This window comes from Vulpes lagopus, chromosome 1, assembly GCF_018345385.1.
Source record: "Vulpes lagopus strain Blue_001 chromosome 1, ASM1834538v1, whole genome shotgun sequence".
In the NCBI taxonomy this organism is placed as follows: Eukaryota; Metazoa; Chordata; class Mammalia; order Carnivora; family Canidae; genus Vulpes; species Vulpes lagopus.
This window is the reverse complement of record NC_054824.1, coordinates 51479059-51497829: the sequence shown is the minus strand read 5'-3', so window position 1 is coordinate 51497829 and position 18771 is coordinate 51479059. Positions and strand designations below refer to the sequence as shown.

Below are 18771 nucleotides of genomic sequence, written 5' to 3'. Positions count from 1 at the left end.
ATGCATAACATTGGAGAACTTCAGTGTGGAACTTTCTTTCCTTTTCCTTTTTTGCTTTGTATTTCTATTATTTGCATATGTTTTCGATTCTCAGTTGGATTGCAAACTCTTTGAGGGTGGGGAGGGTGTTATATTTTCTTTTGAGTGTCCATAAATATACGTATCCTAGAGAAAGGCATATAATTTGTCTAATGATGTAATAGCACTTCTATTCAGAAATTTAGATAATTTTCCAGGTCAAAAAGTGCTGTGTTATTTGGAAGAATTTTTGCCAGTGTGCTAGTAGAATCACTTTTGGCAGTTATTTTACTTGTAATGTTTCCACAAATTCAGGCTTTTGATAAAGTTGAAAACGTTAAGAGGTATATAATCCAGGTCCTAAAATAAAATCTTCACTCCTTCTCATAGCCTTCGGTCTGTAACCAGCCCTGGGGCTGCAACATCTTTCATTGCCAAAGCACAAATATAGATATTTCAGATTTGGAGAAAAATCAATACTTAAAAAAATAGAAATACGGAAAGCTGAAGACTCCAATCAATTTCATGTGTGAAGTCTTGAGGTTTGTTCGTCTGCAGTCAGGACACTCACTGTCTTCCAGGAAGCTCGGAAGGGAATTTTGTTTCAACAAATATTGATTCCAAGCTTCATTCTAGAGCTAATTTGATTAATAGCAAAATTTTAGTCACTACAGATGCTCTTGCTGCTTGCATTTACATGCCAAAGAATGATAATGCTATTGATTTTTTGAAATGATCACTGTGTGTTTTCTAGTGCTTTATTTAGACACAGTGTTTGCATGTATTTCTACCTCTGAATGTTCTCAGTGAGTGTGACCAACTGGTTGGTGAGATTGGCAGATGCTCGGGCCCTTCAATCAGCTTCTCGTCCCTGCACAATCTGGCTTCTCTCTTTTCGGAGAATATGTAATTGGAATACATGCTTGACAAGAAAAGAGGGCAAACACATATAGGTGGCTTTTTTTTCTTTCTTTCTTTCTTTCTTTTTTTTTTTTTTACTTCTCTTGGCTTCATTTCAGCAGTGTGACCTCTCGTGAAGTTCCACATCTAAAAATTATCTAAACATAAATCTACTCTGGAGACTACATAATTCTTCAATTTAGGAAGGATTCCACTTTACCTCTTTTTAGAATTCTTTTTTTCTGTGTGAGTGTATGTTGTTTTAGTGAGAGGCTCCCTTCCCACCTCAGTCATCGGTTTGCTCACTCCCTTATGTGATGAATCAATGCTTCCAGAACAGGGGCTTCCGAGTGTCTGCGGGAACATTACTTCCAAATGAACTCGTGCGTCTTAGCAGGGAGCATTCAGACCACAGCCCAGGTAAAAGGAAGTCTTTCCTTAATGCTTTCAAGAACTTTTAAAGGCTGTGCAATCTGGTGTTTGCTGCAAGAGGGCTTGCGGGAAGGCTGCCTGGGTATAGATAAATTTGACTGTATATCAAAATGAAATGTTATCTACAGTTAGTGGAAGGGGTGAGCAGATAAAAGCAAACTGCTTACTGGCCAACCAAAGAAAATGCTCAGGACTGCCCTTGGTGTAGTGTTGAAGCTGACACCCTGTGATGTCTCTTCTTAACGGGAGGGAGGCTAGTGGCCATCTGCGAGTGTGGGTGTCAACATGGGAAGGAAGAGAACTTTCAGGGGACTAGAAGACAGGAAGGCATTGCAGCCTCAAACTGAGCAATGGAGCACTTAACCTGCATGGCATGGGGAAACCTAGTTTCTTAAGTTATTATTTGGCTGTCCGGTGAAAGGGGGACCGTCTCATAGAGTTTTGAGTGCTTGAAACCATATTTAGGGTAGGATTTTAATCCTTTAGGGCTAATTTCTATTATTAAAATAGTTTCCCATGGATAGGAACTAAGATGTGTTTTTAAATGGCAGTGACAACTGAAAGTGTTAACTGGCAGTTAACAAGTGCAATGATATTAACATGCATCTGTTTCTGCTTTGTGTGGAAAATGATTTTTCATCACCATAGCGATTCATTCCTGGGCTCCACAGGAACTTGGCCACCGTATGCAGTAAGGAGACAAAATTTTTTTCTTCTTTTCTGAGCAGGGGATTCAGCAGTCTACCGGCTAACACGTGGCTCTTCATCTAAATGTTACATCGTGTAGCTAGTGTAATTTCAAATCCTTTTCCAACCTAAATTCTGTATAAAAATAAAAAATCTGTACCTCCTTGGTTAGAAAACAGGATGCTAGGTAAGAGTGATGAAAAGAGCCCCGTGCTAACACTGTATTCCCAGCTTAAAAGCAGATACCAAGCCATTGCCCTTTTTGTGGTTGTGCTTCTGAGGATATGTGCGCAGATAGGAATTTATCCCTGATCTTTTTCTCCAACAGTAACCTAGGAAGATGAATACATCGTTAGTCATATTAGATTTTCCCTTTTATGTTATTCTTGAATGACATCATGTATTGTTTCAACTAAAATTTAAAAAAAAATGTTCTCCTACAAAGGGGAAGACAGTTTATGTAGGATATGGATGTGTCTGTAGGAAAATATGACAATAATGTAAAAAGAAATAATTTTACTTTTCTTTTGCTTTTGTTGTCAACATGTGGTTATGCTTAGAAATTCCCTTGAGGGCGTTGTGTTAAAAGTGCACCTTATGTACCGAAGCATCAGTTTTCATTCATATTGTGTTTCCATTATATTCACTAAAATTATAGCTATTACCCTTTGTTTTATTTTTTAAAAAGATTTTTATATATTTGAGAGAGACAGAGACAGAGATAGTGAGAGAAAGCATGGGGGAGCAGCAGGGAGAGGAAGAAGCAGACCCCCTGCTGAGCAGGGAGATCCCAGGACCCCGAGATCATGACCTGAGCCGAAGGCAGACGCTTAACCAACTGAGCCACCCAGGCACCCCAGCTATTACCCTTTAAAAAGTCTATAGTTTATGGGGGTGTCAATAGTGGAGATCTATTTGTATTTTAGAGATTTAAGTGGCATGTATTATATAAATTTATGCAAGACCATCGAAGAAGTAAATTTCTGGGATTGTGTGCATTTTAAAGGCAAAGCCACTTCCTGTTAGTAATGTTACATGTATTTCATACTCATGGGGCACTTATACTGAAGCCTTTCATACATTAGTTTTTGACTTTTACTGGGATAGAACCTAAGATAGACTTGTAGTCATCATGGGGGGAGATGGGGCAAGCCTATGGAACCTGGGGATAAAGTCATAATTTCACCTCTTTTTTGACTCCTAAAAGACTGTTTTTATTTCCTACCCACATGAAATTCTGTGATGAATTATCTGAACTACCTCTAGTGATTTTGTTGCTAAAATCACTCTCCATCTATCATGATATTGATGAGATTAGTCTTGTAAAAAAGCCTTCCTAGAAAATAATCTATCCAGTAAGTGTGTTGTATTGTTATTGCTGATAAGACTAATGGGCTTCCCAAATCTCACAAAGGATCTAATGTTCTTTACCACAAAGGAGAGCACTGATTTATTATTTTCTGATGATTAGCTGCAACCTGGGAATTTTGACATGACTGCAATGAGGCAATAATGACAACTATCTTTAAAGGCATAAAAGAATATTTGGGGCACCTGGGTGGTGCAGCCGGTTAGGCATCCAACCCTTGGTTTCAGCTCAGGTCGTGATCTCATGATGAGATCAAGCCCTGCATTGGGTTCTGCACTCAGCACAGGGTCTGTTTGTCCCTCTCCCTCTACTCCTCCCCCTGAACTCTCTTTCTTTCATAAATAAATAAAATCTTGTATAAAAAAAAGAATATTAAAACATGAGAGTTGGATCAGAAGGGTTTGTCTGTATGTTTGATATTCCTTGAGGAATATGCATCATTTCTAGAAGGCATAGCTATTTTCATATTTTAGTTACCAGAAAGTTTTACTGTATAATAAATGGCCTACGGTTAGTTCATTCGTCCTATAACTTGGGTGAAATCTCTTATAGGAGACCCAATTCTCTTTGTTTGATTACATGCTCAAAAAGAAAATATACAATTACTAATCTAGTGTCCTAGGCAGCCTGCTCCAGGTACCACCTGACCCCAGGGTCACATTCTACCCTCATGCTCTCGAGTCTTGCTGTCACCCAGTGTGACTTCCATTTTTGCCAGGCTGACCTTGCCAGCCCTCTTGTCTCATAGTTGCTTGAGCTTCACAAGCTCAGTGACTTTTCTGTTTTTTCTTCTCAGATATTCTGTCTCAAGGCCAAAGCCTAGACCACATAGAATTACCATACCTCTAAATCTTAAACTCTCACATACCATACTGTAAACCCAACCCATTCTCCCAGACACTCACTGTGCTACCGAATCTGTACTCTGAGCCTCAGAGAACACTGGAATCTGAGGGTCTGGAATCTGAATCCTGGAATCTGAGGGTCTCTCTTCTGGACCCATCCAAACTCCACTCCATGGTGGTCATTTGCTTTCCTCTCAAGGGTCCTCAATTTCCTCAATTTCCTTCTGCTAAAACTACTTCCAAACAACAGCTCTGTAAGTGCTACAGTTGACTTTCCCTGTTCTTGTGAGAGGTCATTTGAATATCCCTGCAGGGAATATCAAACCACCAAGCAAATTTGCTTTACCACAACAAATTCATGGGCCCTTAGTATAGCCTATCAGTCCTTTTGTTTATAGTCAGGCATCTTTCCTATTGATGTCAATGATATTCCAGTCTTTTCTATTTTCCTTAAAATCCCATGTCACCTTTGCTAGTTCTTCTTTAGCTACTGGATCACTTAGTGTTCCGAGTCTAGAGGGTTCAATCTTGGACCTCTTCTCCTATTTTTGCCTCCTCCCTTGGTGATCTCATCTGGTCTTGTGGTTTTAGATACTATGTATCAGTTAACAACCCTAATAATTTTATCTTTAGCACAGACTTCCCTCTAAACTTGACTCATGCCTGCATTTCCACTGGGATGTGTATCTGACATAGCAAATTTAATCTTTATTCTTGGGCTAGCTTGACCTGTTGTTTTCCCCATTTTATTGAATAAAATCTCACTTCTTGTAGTCATTCAGGTCAATAATTATGTACTCCTCTTTTTTTAAAAGATTTTATTTATTTATTCATGAGAATACACAGAGAGGAGAGAGAGGGAGAGAGGCAGAGACACAGGCAGAGGGAGAAGCAGGCTCCATGCAGGGAGCTCGATGTGGGACTCGATCCTGGGTCTCCAGGATCACGCCCTGGGCTGAAGGTGGTGCTAAACCGCTGAGCCACCCGGGCTGCCCTTGATTCTTATCTCTCTCCTATATCCCACATCTAATTTTTAAGCAAATTCTAAGTTTTCCTTTAAAATATAGACCGAATCTTAACTATTCTTATCATGGTTACCATAGCAACCCAAGTTCAATCTACCATTTTCTCTCCCATGGGCCATTGCAATGGCCTTATAACCAGTCTTCATAACTTATAACTATATAAGTACCATATATTTTACATATTTATTTTTGTTTACTACTTCTTCCACTAGAATGTAAATTCCATTAGTGTAAAGATTTTTGCTCACCATTATATCACCACCACTTAGAGAGGTGTCTTAGCATTCAGTAATGAGACCTTGTTGAATAAATGAAAGTAAGTAGAAGGTAAAATATTCACGTGAGTGTTGATTTTAGTAGGCACATAGTGGTGGGACTTAAGGCCACATAAAAGAACAAAGACACAGGTAGATAAGTAAATGTGATGGGAACCTTGGAAATTCTTTTCCGATTGCTTCAGTTATCTCAGTGAAATAAGAAACAAAGTCATCAGCTCAGAGTAAGACCATTGAAGAAGCTGTAGGGGGTTTGAAGAAAGAGGAGAGGATGTGAGTTTTCTAGGAAAGTGGGAGAGTGCATGGGCTATCAAGCTATAGTGTGTTTATAGAGCAGCATTGAAGGGTCTGCTTGGGCTGAGAGTCATAAATTCGAAATGAAACCAGTAAGCATAGTTGTGTGATTTCCTCCAATCACATACCTTTTTGGTGCAGGAGTAGAGTAGGTAGGAGTTTAGATTTCGTGAGGGTGTCGATTTACCCAAATGGGAAGGGATGATGTGAGAGAGGGAAGGACACTTGAAGAGTATGCATGAGGGGAACTGTGGGGGAATGCAGTCACTGAGGCTGGTTAAAAAGAAAAAAAAGTATGGGACCATATAATTTTGGAAGGATCAGTAGATTTTCATTCTGGTGAGGTCTGAGAAATGTTGGAGTTGGAGTATGAGAGGGGGGTATGGAAGGAAAAGTAGTGGCAATCAGAGGGAAGAGAATAGAAAATGTGACATTATAGAGGTGTTGTGGCTATTGGTTGAGGCTAGGTATTTGAGAAGCAGGAAGGAATAGAGGCCAGGGCAACACACTCTGAGCAATGATGTTGGGTATCGCACAAAGCATAGTATTAAAGAGAGTGGAATTGAGCCAGGAACTAAATATTCAAAAAGGGAGGGCTTAATTTGGGTGCGGGCAGATGACAGTGCAGAGGAGAGGTTATGAGTGGTATACACTAATAACAAGAGATTCAAATCTGGCAGTTCCTAGGTTAAGAGGAATGTAGAATGGTCTGGAAGCAGTACAGGAGAGTGAGGCAGACATTCTTGTACTTCCAGGGCCAGTGTGAGAGAAAATAGCTACCATTAAGGTTGCATCTTTGAGACAGAGCCTTTCAGAAGAAGCCATGGTTTGGCTAAAGCTAGGATAGTTAGAGGTTAAGGACATGGAGGATTTTGTGATGGCTGACTGAATACCAGAAAGTGTAGGATTGAAAGCCTTCAAGAGTTGGAGCAGGGCACAGATGGGAAAAGAATGAGGGGTGTGCATAGCACACAGGGGTTGTGGGGTGACTCTGAGGCTCAGGTTTCTCACAGGGGCTGACATGGCTGGAGTTAAAAGGAATGCCAAGATTAAGCCTGAGGGGTCCAAGGCCTTAAAAGGGGGCATGACTTAAAGAGAGAGGAGAGTTAGGGTCTTACCAGTGTGTATCATATTTCTTCTGCTGAGGCATGGAGGTGACAGAGAATAAGTGTTACTCCAACTACATGGGGCTGATAGTATTATAGCTATTGATTATAGCTATATAGCTATTGATTATAATTGAATGTCGATTATGCCACTTTTCTGCTTCCCCAATGCACCATATTCATGAGCTTTTCTGTATCTTAGTTCATTATCTCTGGACTCAAAGGAGGCCATGTTCTTTCTCCTGTTCCCTTAGCTTATTTTGCCTGCTTCTTCCAGGACCTTGTTTTGCTTACCTTCTCTCCTGGTTCCTCCTGCCAGGCTACAGGTGTGTTCAAGTCTATTCAATTACATGCCAGTACAGGCACCTCTTTGACTCTTTTTCTCTTGCTAATTACTTCCAACATCCCTCCTTATTCCTTATCCAAACTTCTTGAAAGAAAAATTTATGGCACCATCTTCTCTTTTTCCCTTTCATTTAGTCCTCATTCTATTGCTTTTGGCTTTCTGTGCTTGTTTTAGCCATGCATCTTTTAAAACCAGAATTATCTATCTAAAACTTTAATGTGACTTCATCATTTCCCAATCTATGGTCCTATACTGGTTGTCTGTTGCCAATAGGACAGAATCTAAGCTTGATCCACACCGCACTGTTGCTGCCCTTCCATTTTCCATTCATCTGGTTTTCTTAGCCCAGGATAGCCTTATCTTCCTCTTCACTGGGAGTATATTTCAGATATTGCCTTTTACAGAGCTTCTCAGGGTGGATAGGTAGGTACCCCTCATTACTTTTCCCTTAGTATTGTCTGCATACCCTTTTTTCTTCTTGTGCATGGTCTGTTGACCATTGCTTATTCACTATGGCATCCCTGGCTCCTGAGTGCCTCCCACACAACAAACACTAAACACAATTATTCTTGAATGAATAAAGCATGAATAAAAGAGAAAGTATATCCTTGAGGATAGACATTGGCATTCTAGTAGCCAAAAAAAGCATACTTTCAATTTTAAATCCATTTCTTAGTACTCCCATTAAGGGTACATATTGGAAATTTCTTGCAGGCTTGGTAATTATGAGACAAACTGAACAGGCAAACTGAGGATTAAATGAATAATGGTAAATTTTGAAACAGACTAGATGCTGTGTTTGTAATGACCTTACTGAGGTAGATGTGCCCTGTAATATACCAAGAGATCAACTAGCCAATCCACTATTTTGTTGCCATCCCCTATAACAGGATCTTTCTGGGGTTGTATTACTTTCTCTGATAAATGGAGTAATTAAGGAAAGGGATCTGATCAATTATCACTATTTTTATAGCTGTTTTCTTGGGCAACCATACACACAATCACAGGAAAATAGGCAACTTATCAAAATAAATGAAGTAACTATCATGGTATATAGAAAATAAAGTCAAGATAAACCTTTGACAGGACTGAAAGTCTAATTTATTACCTGTCTCATAGGTCTCTTCTGGTGATTCTGAAGCCAAACCTCTGATCTTCACATTTGTCCCCACTGTCAGAAGACTACCAACCCACTCTAAGTTGGCTGACACCTCTAAATTCCTTGTTAAAATTCCTGAGGAACCCAGTGATAAGAATCCAGAAACTGTAAATAGGGTAGGATTACTTTTGTTCTTTTTTTGTATTAAGCAATTGTATATTAAATATTAATTGTCCATAAGAATAACTTGGAAATTTGTATGAATGTTTATTTCCTTTGCACAAAGTGAGATGTCTGTGAAATGTAAGGCTGACTAAAAATATAATGTGTAATAGAAACCCAAACTTTATCATATTCTCTTTTTCTCTAATACACTATTCTCAACTTTTCTCAGTTGACGTCCTATTCCTTGCTCTTCACATGCACATTCTGCCTCCTAGCACTTCCTCTTCTCCCAAATATGTCTTAAAAAAGTAAAAACAAAATTTCTTGAAAAGTTTGATTTTCTGTCAATTTCTTGACAGAAAATACAAGATAAAACAGTGATGTATTATTGTTTTACATGCAATAAATAAGCAAAATTTAAAATGTGCAATATCCTGGGCTGAAGATATTGTTTTACATGCAATAAATAAGCAAAATTTAAAATGTGCAATATCCTGGGCTGAAGATATTGAAGATATTGAAGATAGTGAAGATATTGACATGCTCACACTTTGCTACTAGCTTTGTGAATTTGTATAAGTTTGGTGGAAAGCCCTTATCCACAGTCATAAAAATGTGTATAACCTTTCAGTGATCTAACTCTTGGAAATGTTTTCCAAGGAAATAGTAAAGAAGCAGAAAAATGTTGTGTAGGAAAACAGGAAAAAATAAAAATTGTCTAATAGCTAATAATCAGAAAAAAGTTAAGAATGTGATAATACATCACTTTCAGAAAGTTATAATCATGGCAATTATGTAATTTTATGGCAAAAGTTACTGTTATAAAACAGTAAGAGACAAGATAGATTATCAAATTCTATTTATATGCTGATAATGCTTATCTAAAATGAAGACCAAGACTGGAAATAAAATTAAAACAAACTTTAAAGAATCCTGAAAATGACTTTTGTTAGACTAATGACATTTTGGGTGAAAAAAACTTTCTCTTTAAAATGTATTTCAGTACCATCTCCTTATGAGCAAAATATGACTGGGGGACTTTGGGGCATTCTTGAACCACTAAAAGGGGATAAAATAATCTGATTCACCTTGTCTGTATGAAAACATCCAGAAAGTTATAATATATCTGTGATCTGAGATTTTCAATGCTACTACCTTATTTCAAAGACTCTTGAGGTCAAATTATTTCAAGGAGATCTTGAATGCTACAATAGGAATTTCTGGGAAGTTTCTCTCTTATAGTACTTGACTACACATAATATATTTATGAGATCCTTTGTTACAGGTGCTATGAGCACATGAGACTGCAGATATATGAATTCATCTTGGTTGCAAACCTCCAGAGCTTCCTAAGATGTTGATATTTGCTGATTGAAATGATAAACACACAACTACATATTTAAAATATTCAAGATTTTTCTCCTATTTTTAAAAATAGTTTAGTATTAGAATACGGTAAATCATCCCTTGATCATTTATATATTTATCCACTATTTACTGAATACACTATATGCTTGGTGCTGTGTTCTGAATGAGTAAAATCAACTCACATAAGTCATTATTGGGAAGGCATGCAATAAAAAAAGTGAAGTGTATGTAATAAAATTTCAGACAGTGATAAAGCTGTAAAAAATATATCAGAGGACAGAGAATCATGGACTATAGGAAGGGAATTATTTTAGATCATTAATAATGTTTTCAAAAACTAGTTCAATTATTGCCATCTTTTTAGTTATTGCTATTTTTTGTAATAAGCAATTTGTCTTTGAATCCTGTTATTTTTAATTTAAACTTATTTTTGGGTTTTTGTGATTGTACAGTATTTTAATTTAAAATGCGAAATGACCATTGTTCAAGAAATCCTAATTGGAGGCAATTTGTGTTTTGCTTCAACTAAATTATCATCAGCTGAAAAATGTGCAATGGATATATAAAATCACCTCCTTATTTTAGTTGTATATAATTAGTAGTTTGACTTCTATTTTCACGCATACAACATATATGCACATAATAGCATATGCTAAATTTATCATCATGTTTGAAATTTCATTTATTTTAGTTTACTTAGTGTCTTTTTAAATGTGCTATTCCTAAGTAATTTTAGGCCTAAAGAAATGTTACAAAGAAAAGGATCATAACCACAGCATGGTTATCAAAACCAGAAAAATAAACATTGGTCTTTTAAACACAATCTTAGTGTTCACTGCTGCCATTGTTTCAGAAGATGTTTGATAGCTTGATAAAGCTATCTTACTCTGGTCTTGTAAACCCTCTATGCACTCATAGAAAATTGGATGGGAAAAGATTTAGAATTACAAAATAAAATAGCAGTGGAAAATACTTTGTACTAAAAATATCTACTTGTTTTTTTGGTGTCTTATTCTTGAGTTCTTTTCAATTAGTTCAGATTGTTTTGTCTGAATGTCTATGTAGTTTATTGCAATTTTATTTTTCCATTCAGGCTTTTGGAGATATTTGTATTATTTTAGAAACTTTCAACGGGGTTTCCTTTCTCTCCTGGCTTATATAGGATATACAGGTTTTGCTTGACCAAACCCCATTTGTTTCATGAATGTTTCCATTAACTTCAACTTCATTGTTAATGAAGTTGAAGTAACTTCAAGTTATTCATTAACTTCAACACAATCTCTCCTAAACCAACCTAATTTTTAAATATATTAAAAAAAATCTTGTCCTTGGAGATTATAAGCAGATTAAACTTTAAGTGTACATGCAAAAAGGAAGCCATTGTCAGACCAATGTTAATGCTTTTATGCCTCTACATTAATTGCAGTCTGAGTCCAATGAGTACTTGACGTTGAATGCTGGGAGCCAACCAGAGAGAAACCAAGGGACATTGATTTATCCTTCAGAGGTCAGTGAAAAGATTTCACAAGAAAGGGGATTTAAAGCAAAAGAACTTCAAGGAATGCAGCAAAGTGACCTCTTCAAAGCTGAATATGTCTTTATTGTGGACTCGGAAGGGGAAGATGAAGCTACAAGTGGAAAAGATGAACAAGGCCCCCCTGGGGGGTTGGGCACCACAGCTTCTCGGCCCAAGTCTCTAGCAATTTCCTCCAGTCTGGTCTCTGACGTGGTACGTCCCAAAACACGGGGGACAGACCTCCAGGCCCCATCACATTCTGAAATGCCTCATGGGATTGCCCCTCAGCAAAAGCACGGGCAGGTAGGTTTTTCTTCTTCTCATAAGAAAAAATGTTTATATACTCTTTATCCTTAGTCTGCAAAGGCCTTCCTGTTTGAGGCATACAAAACTCTCAAAGAAAAAGATGTTGAAAAACCAAAATCCCAAGATCATAAATCAACACAGAGTAAATATAGATAATACATTCATAAGACAAAAAAGATTATATAATTGTACTCTGAATTGGCTGAAGAGAAAATGTAAAATGTTCAGCTGGAGTGGATCTGGGGGAATGTTATCTCTTACTTTTGAACAATTCTTGGAAAAGGTTGACTCTGGGAGTTTCTTAGGAGAGAGTGCCTGGTTAGCTGAATGCATCCACAAGCATACTGCAGATATGAGAAAGATCCTGTGGGGAGACATCAATTGGATGTTAGACATAGGCACATTATTTTTAAACTACTGAAAGAGTAGTAAAAGGATATGCTAGGAAGTAAGAGTGTGTAAGAAAAAAAAATTCTCACCTGTGTTTCTTAAGGAGAATATCTGTTGTGGTCCTGGAAGCCACTAACACAGGTCTTGCCTCAGTGAAATGGGAAGAAGATCCTACCCCAAAACTTAGCAGCAAAATTGAATAGTTCCTTTAAGTTGGAGAACCTATTTAAGACCCATTTCTGTGATGGGAGGAGAGAAAGGGGGTAGATAGGGAGGGATTCTGAAGAGAAAAATGGAAGAATTTGCCATTGGCTGGCTATTTGTTGTGATGAAATTATAAAATGACTCTGAGAAGGCATAGGTAGAATGTCAGGTATGCAGAGGCTGGCTTTGGGAGTAGACAGTGGATGCAAAGTTGTCCTTGAGAAAGCATGAGTCAGTACCCAGGATTTCCTGTTTAGGATCTGCTAAACCAGGCATTTGCAACATCACAAAGTAGTGGGGAGAACATTTTTATTGATGAGTTGGCCTTTTGGTGCTGCTATGACCTATGCTTGGATATCTTATTTTGGGTGCCACCTTATTTTCATTTGTACAGCCTTCACGGACTTCCTGACGCTGAATTTATGCCACCTATAAGCATCCAGTGTCCTTAAGCTATATTTTGGTGATAGAAAACTCTCACTGGGATACCCCACCTCAGTCTACTGAACTAAAATATTTATTTCTTCTCAAAATTTATTCTTAGACAGTTGGAACATTGGAAATGTTCTAATCATATAATTAAACATATTCTCAGTAAGCAGTGATAGACTTAAACATTTCTTTCTTGCCTTGGGAAAGATGATAGAATAGCCAAGTTGGAGACATGGGGGTTTCCAAAGTCAGGGAAGAATAATTTGATGATACCAAGTATAAGTAAACAAAGAAAATATTCTTAATGAAGCAATTTTTGGATTTTTGCTTTACTTTTCCCCTCAATTGTTAGATTTCTTTCCCTGAGTTGGTCATTTATTTTTATATGACCAAGTACACAGAAGTCAAACTAGAGACTGAACATACTTTGGGATCTTTTGTCCAAAATGATCATATGGCAGTAGATCATAGTCGACATAATCAAAACTCTTAATGAAAAGGCAAAGTTTAACCTAATTCATTGGCGGTGGCTGAAGATGATGGTTACCACTAATGGGGGAATAGTGGTTCTTGAAATGTTTGGGAGTAGCCATTGTTTCTGTTTCACTTTCCTATAATAATCTGTTTGAGGGTTGCCTGAGTGGCTCAGCAGTTGAGTGTCTGCCTTTGGCTTAGGGTGTGATCCCGGAGTCCCAGGATTGAGTCCCACATCGGGCTCCCCACAGGGAGCCTGCTTTTCCCTCTGCCTATGTCTCTGCCTTTCTCTCTCTCTCTCTCTCATGAATAAATAAATAAAAAATCTTAAAAAAAATCCATTTGAGTGATGAATAGTAGACCATCATCAAATAAAAATAAGATAAAATAAGAATAAGATAACTGTTAACCACAAATGTCAATCACAGAGACATCACCAGAGAACCGAAGAAGGCATTCTGAGAATTTTAGTGTAGTCAGTAGCAGAAGCAACAAGTTTAAAGCATATTCCTGATTGGATTACTTGATGCCAGCAACATCAACTTTTCAATCAGAAATGTAGTCATTTAAGTGAATTTCTGGTCTACCTGGTAAAAACGAATCTGTGTATAGAACTGTCCATAAACTAGCACTATTAATCAGCAATAATTTATTAAGCTATTCAACAAGATGCCTTCAGTTCCTGCTCTGGCTTTTAATCTTTCCATAAACTAGCCTAGATGTCATTTTCTATCCAGATCTTCTACTTCTCTTCTTCAATTCTTCTGAACTATCACAAAAGTACATACTTCATACTTTTCCATCCCTAAGCCCCTGATTCCTCCAAGTATAAAGCTTTTTTCTTTCCTGGGCACATTCCATGTTGTGCTAGGCTACTCGATACTCTAAACTCAGTTCAAGGGCAGCCCAGGTGGCTCAGCGGTTTAGCGCCTGCCTTTGGCCCAGGGTGTGATCCTGGAGACCTGAGATTGAGTCCCACATCGGGCTCCCCGCAGGGAGCCTACTTCTCCCTCTACCTGTGTCTCTGCTTCTCTCTCTCTCTCTCTCTGTGTGTGTTTGTCTTATGAATAAATAAATAAAATCTTTAAAAATAAACTCAGCTCAAGTAGTGCCTCTTCCTAGAGACATTCCCTATGAAGTTAAGACTTCTCCTCCATCTTTACCATTTTCCATATAGTTTTTTAGCCATTTTAGGAAATCTCTATTATAACTCCTTTCACCCTACTGTAATAATGGATTATCTTCCTTCCTCACAAAACAGAGAGCAATATAAGTCAAGGTTTGTCTAATTTATTTCTGTGTCTCCAGCACTTAGTACAGTGTCTTGCATGCAGGTGAGGTTCAATAAAGTATGTAAACTGAATAAATATTTAAGAGTTCACATCTTTGAAGTCTTTACACAGATATTGACTCCTTTATGAAGTCAGCTTTGGTTCTCTGAGTCAAAATAAACTATCCCTCAATATGATTCTGATAGCTTTTTCTCTGTACATCTTTTATAATACTTATCCTATTTCAGCATGTATTATAACTATTTAGGTGCATGCCTTATCTCCCCTAGCAGATTGTAAAGTCTTTAGAGGTAAAATCCATGTTAAATACATTTTATTAAACATTTTGTTCCCCACAGTGGTTACTATTTTATCATAAACATACTCCATATAAATATTGAGTTGAATATATTGATGTTCCAAATACTTTCATTGAAGTAACATGTTTAAATAAAAGTGCATTATGTTAAAAAAATCACAAAATCGTTAAAAAATTTAAAGTGTAGGTCAAAAATAATAATGATATGTAAAATAAGCAATTGAGTCAAAATCCTCTCAAATAAAATTCAGAAAGAAAGAGTAATGTTTTTGAGTGTTGGCATCTTAAGTGTTGAGGTAAAAGTCTAAACTGTCTTAACTAGGGATAATATTAGAGTTAAAAGAGAGGTGAATATACACATACAAACACAGAGTGATTTGGCTGAAAGATCTATGATAAAGCCTATAGCAACAAGCAGTGACAGTAGGACTAAAAAGAACTTACAGGGTAGAATTAACTGGATTTGTTCATTGACATATATGGGAAAAGTCAAGGATGGATGAAATTTCTAACCAGGGAAATTGGATGAATGTTGATATTAATTGAGGTTTTGGGAAGTGATAGGAAGAGATAAGACATTTAATGTGGAGTTTGGGTTGCCTTGATGGCACATCATCATGTGCCCCCTCTGCTAGGGAGCCAGAAGTATGAATCTGGAACATAGGAGAGGGATAGGAGACTGGAGATATTTGCTACATAAGTTGATGAAAGTGGAGATATTTACTCATGGAAATAATTTGGAACAAAAAGACATAAGGTTCAAGTCAGAATAGAAGCCAATGACAGAGACTGTAAAGGGCCTATGAATGGGCCACGTCCTTTGGAAGGACGTCCTTTGGGCCACGTCCAAGGAAGTTGAAAAGAGGGATTTCATGCAATGAAAGTTGGTGGGATGTTTAACAAAAAGAATAGTCTACAACAAGGTCAAATAAAAAAATATTATTAATACAAAGAAAAATCAAATAAAAAACAAGGTCAAATAAAGTAGGACCTTCAGAGCCCATTATATCTGAGAATTAGAAGGTCATCAAATGACCTAAATGGGAACAGTGTGAGTGGGGTGATAGGGACAGAAATGAAGTTGAGAAATAGATGGGTGGTAAGGAAAGGAGCCCATGCACTAGAGAGATGCTTTGGGAAAGCAGGAATGACACTGGCAACATAGTGACCATGTTTCTCTGGGTAGTTTTTTGAAATAATAAACCTTAGTCTCCTCATTTGTAAAGTGGGATAATGATATCAACCTTCCTTGTGAAGATTAAATGAGATAATGTATGCAATGTGCCTAGAACAGTGCCTGGCTCATGGTAGGTTTTCAACAGATGATTTACCATATTTAAGTTTGAGATGGCAGCATGTTTTAGGGTACAGGGTAAAGAATTTGTGAGGTGGGAGAGGTCTTGTTTAAAATTTTTTTTTTCAAGATTTTATTTATTTATCTAAGAGAAAGAGAGAAAGGGAGCATGAACAGTGGGGAGAGGGAGATGCACAGACTTCCCTCTGAGTGGGGAGCCTGATACAGGGCTTGATCCCAGGACCTTGAAATGATGACCTGAACTGAAGGCAAGATACTTAACTGAATGAGCCACCCAGGAACCCAAGGGAGAGGTTTTATATTGGTTCAAAAGTAGCTTGGGTATAAGAACAGAGGGGAAGATATGGAAAATGAGGTCAGAAAAACTGGCTGGGAGTAAATAAAGTATGCTTTTACATAAAAGTCTGGGAAATTAGGACACTGGCATGCATATTTATTAAGTACCTAGATTTTATGGATCCATGGAAAAAAATTACAACAAATTATTTGGGTAGGGGGTTAGACATAGAAACCTTCCTAATACCCCCAGGCTTCAATCTGCTCTGATGCATCCCTGAGATCCCTCAATGGTAGCATGTTATTTCCTCTGAATGATGAATAAATTTTGCCATTAGCCAAAGGGGCAGAGGAAGTACATTTATGGAAAATCAAGTTATTTTAACAATTCCAGCAGAAAGGTGATGGAACCTTTTATTTAACAGGAGGGTCTCCTGACTTGTTGATGTCAGAACCCAGTTTTTTTCTTGCTGATGAGGTAAAGACTGAATTTGGTATCAGAGTCATTGTCCCCTTCCCCTGCTCATCTTCACTATCCAGAGTCTAGAGAAGAACAAGAGGGGATAGTCACTGAGGGAGGTGATGAGGCTTTCTTCAAGGAGACACTATGTCCCTGCACTCCCACTCCGTCCTTCTGTTCCTGAATCCACTAGACACTGTTTCTTCATTCCTGCATGACGGTAATATGACAGGCATTAGGGAGTAAGGGAATTAAACTGTATAAGGCATAGTACCTATCTTTAAGGAACTTGAAAAAGATGCACCTGAAAACAGTGGCAATGGAAGGGAACATGTTCTAGGAAGGAGGGGAAGTTCAGGGGGAGGACGCCTAGATCAGCCCAGATGATCAGGAAGGGTCACACTGTAGGTAGCTGAAATGTGAACAATGAGTACACAAGTTTTCTTGGCAGATAACTAGGGCCTGGGCATTTCAGACAATGTGAATGGCCAGGGAAGTACCAACATATAAGAAGAGGATGGAAAAAGACAAGGGATATGAAAAGGACTTATCAAACGATAGGAAATAAAGTAGGAGACAGTGATAAAATAGAAGACACAGATAAAACAGTTTTTAAAAGGAGGGAGAGTTTGGAAGTCAGATTCTATGGAGAAGTCAGAAAAGATAAGGCTTAGGAAATATGAATCACTGTAGACATTGGCAATAACAGTTTCTGTGGAAGAGTAGGAAGTAAGACCTGTTATGAAGTCAGTGGGAAGTATATTAGTTTTCTATTGCTGCATAACAGATGACCATAAATTTAATGACTTTAAAAAACACCTATTTATTTTCTCTAGGTTTCCATAGATCAGAAATCTGTGCCCACCTGAACCAGTTCTTTACTCAGGGCCTCCTGGCTTAGAAGTTTAGGTGTCACTTTGCACCCTCATCTGGAGGCCCCCAAGGGGAAGGATTTGCCTCCAAGCTCCCTCATGTTCTCGGCAGAATTTGTTTCCTTGAGGCTGTACATTTCATGGCAGCTTGCTTCTTAAAGCTGGCAGCAGAGAAAGAAAATCTCCGCTGCTGAAATCTCTAAACTTTGACCCTCTTTTAAAGAGCTCACTTAATTAGGTCATACCTACACAGGATAATCTGTTGACTAACTCAAAATCACCTGACCAGGGACTTGAATTATATCTGCAAAACACCTTCAGCTTCGCCGGGTTCTATTTGAACCATGTCCTGGATTCCACCCGTACCCAAAAGAGGGGGATTACGAAAGGGTGGGACTCCTTGGGAAGTCTCTTTAAGGTGTTTTGGCTACAAAAGTAAGGAAATCAATATCATGATTGTGTGGTGCACAATACTGATTTTTTTTCACTAGTAAATTTTATTATTTTGATTGATTTAAAAACTTTTCATCTTGATTTCTTTCTGAAACTAAATAAGAAATGTATAGTTTTTCTTAAAAAAAGCAATGATGTTTTATAAATTGCCCTTTCAGATTTTCTTGTCAGCCTGTTTCAAGGAAATCCATGTGTTCAATATACTTGCTCGAAGTTTAGCCCATACCAAATGGTTGTTTAATCCAAATATCTGAGCAGCAAACTGAGCTAATCCCTCTGGTGAAAGTATGGTCAAACAGCCAAGACCACTGGGTAATTGAAGAGAGTCACTAAAAAAACAAACAAACAACAACAACAACAAAAACAACAACATGGGTCTGAAATTAAGGGATATACAGGATCCACAAAAATCTTGGTGTATGTGTGTGCATATGTTTTTATCAGTCAGCTTTTGCTGCATAACAAACCATGCCAAAATGTAGTGTTTTTGAAGAGTGAGCATTTATTTAGCTCAAGTATCTACAGGCCACCAATTTGGCTGTGTTCATTTGGGT

General features: G+C 37.8%; 1 protein-coding gene across 7 annotated transcripts in view; it reads left to right on the top strand.

Moving 5' to 3' along the window:
* Nucleotides 1-18771, top strand: part of LOC121490761 (muscular LMNA interacting protein) — a 254409-nt gene that overhangs the window by 105775 nt on the left and 129863 nt on the right. For 6 of the 7 annotated variants that reach the window (XM_041754750.1, XM_041754757.1, XM_041754791.1 and 3 more), the window contains exons 2-3: nucleotides 8417-8572; nucleotides 11356-11748. In XM_041754750.1, the coding sequence (XP_041610684.1) occupies nucleotides 8417-8572; nucleotides 11356-11748 (549 nt within the window). The remainder of the gene's footprint in view (nucleotides 1-8416; nucleotides 8573-11355; nucleotides 11749-18771) is intronic. The other variant, XM_041754765.1, reaches the window with a different exon arrangement.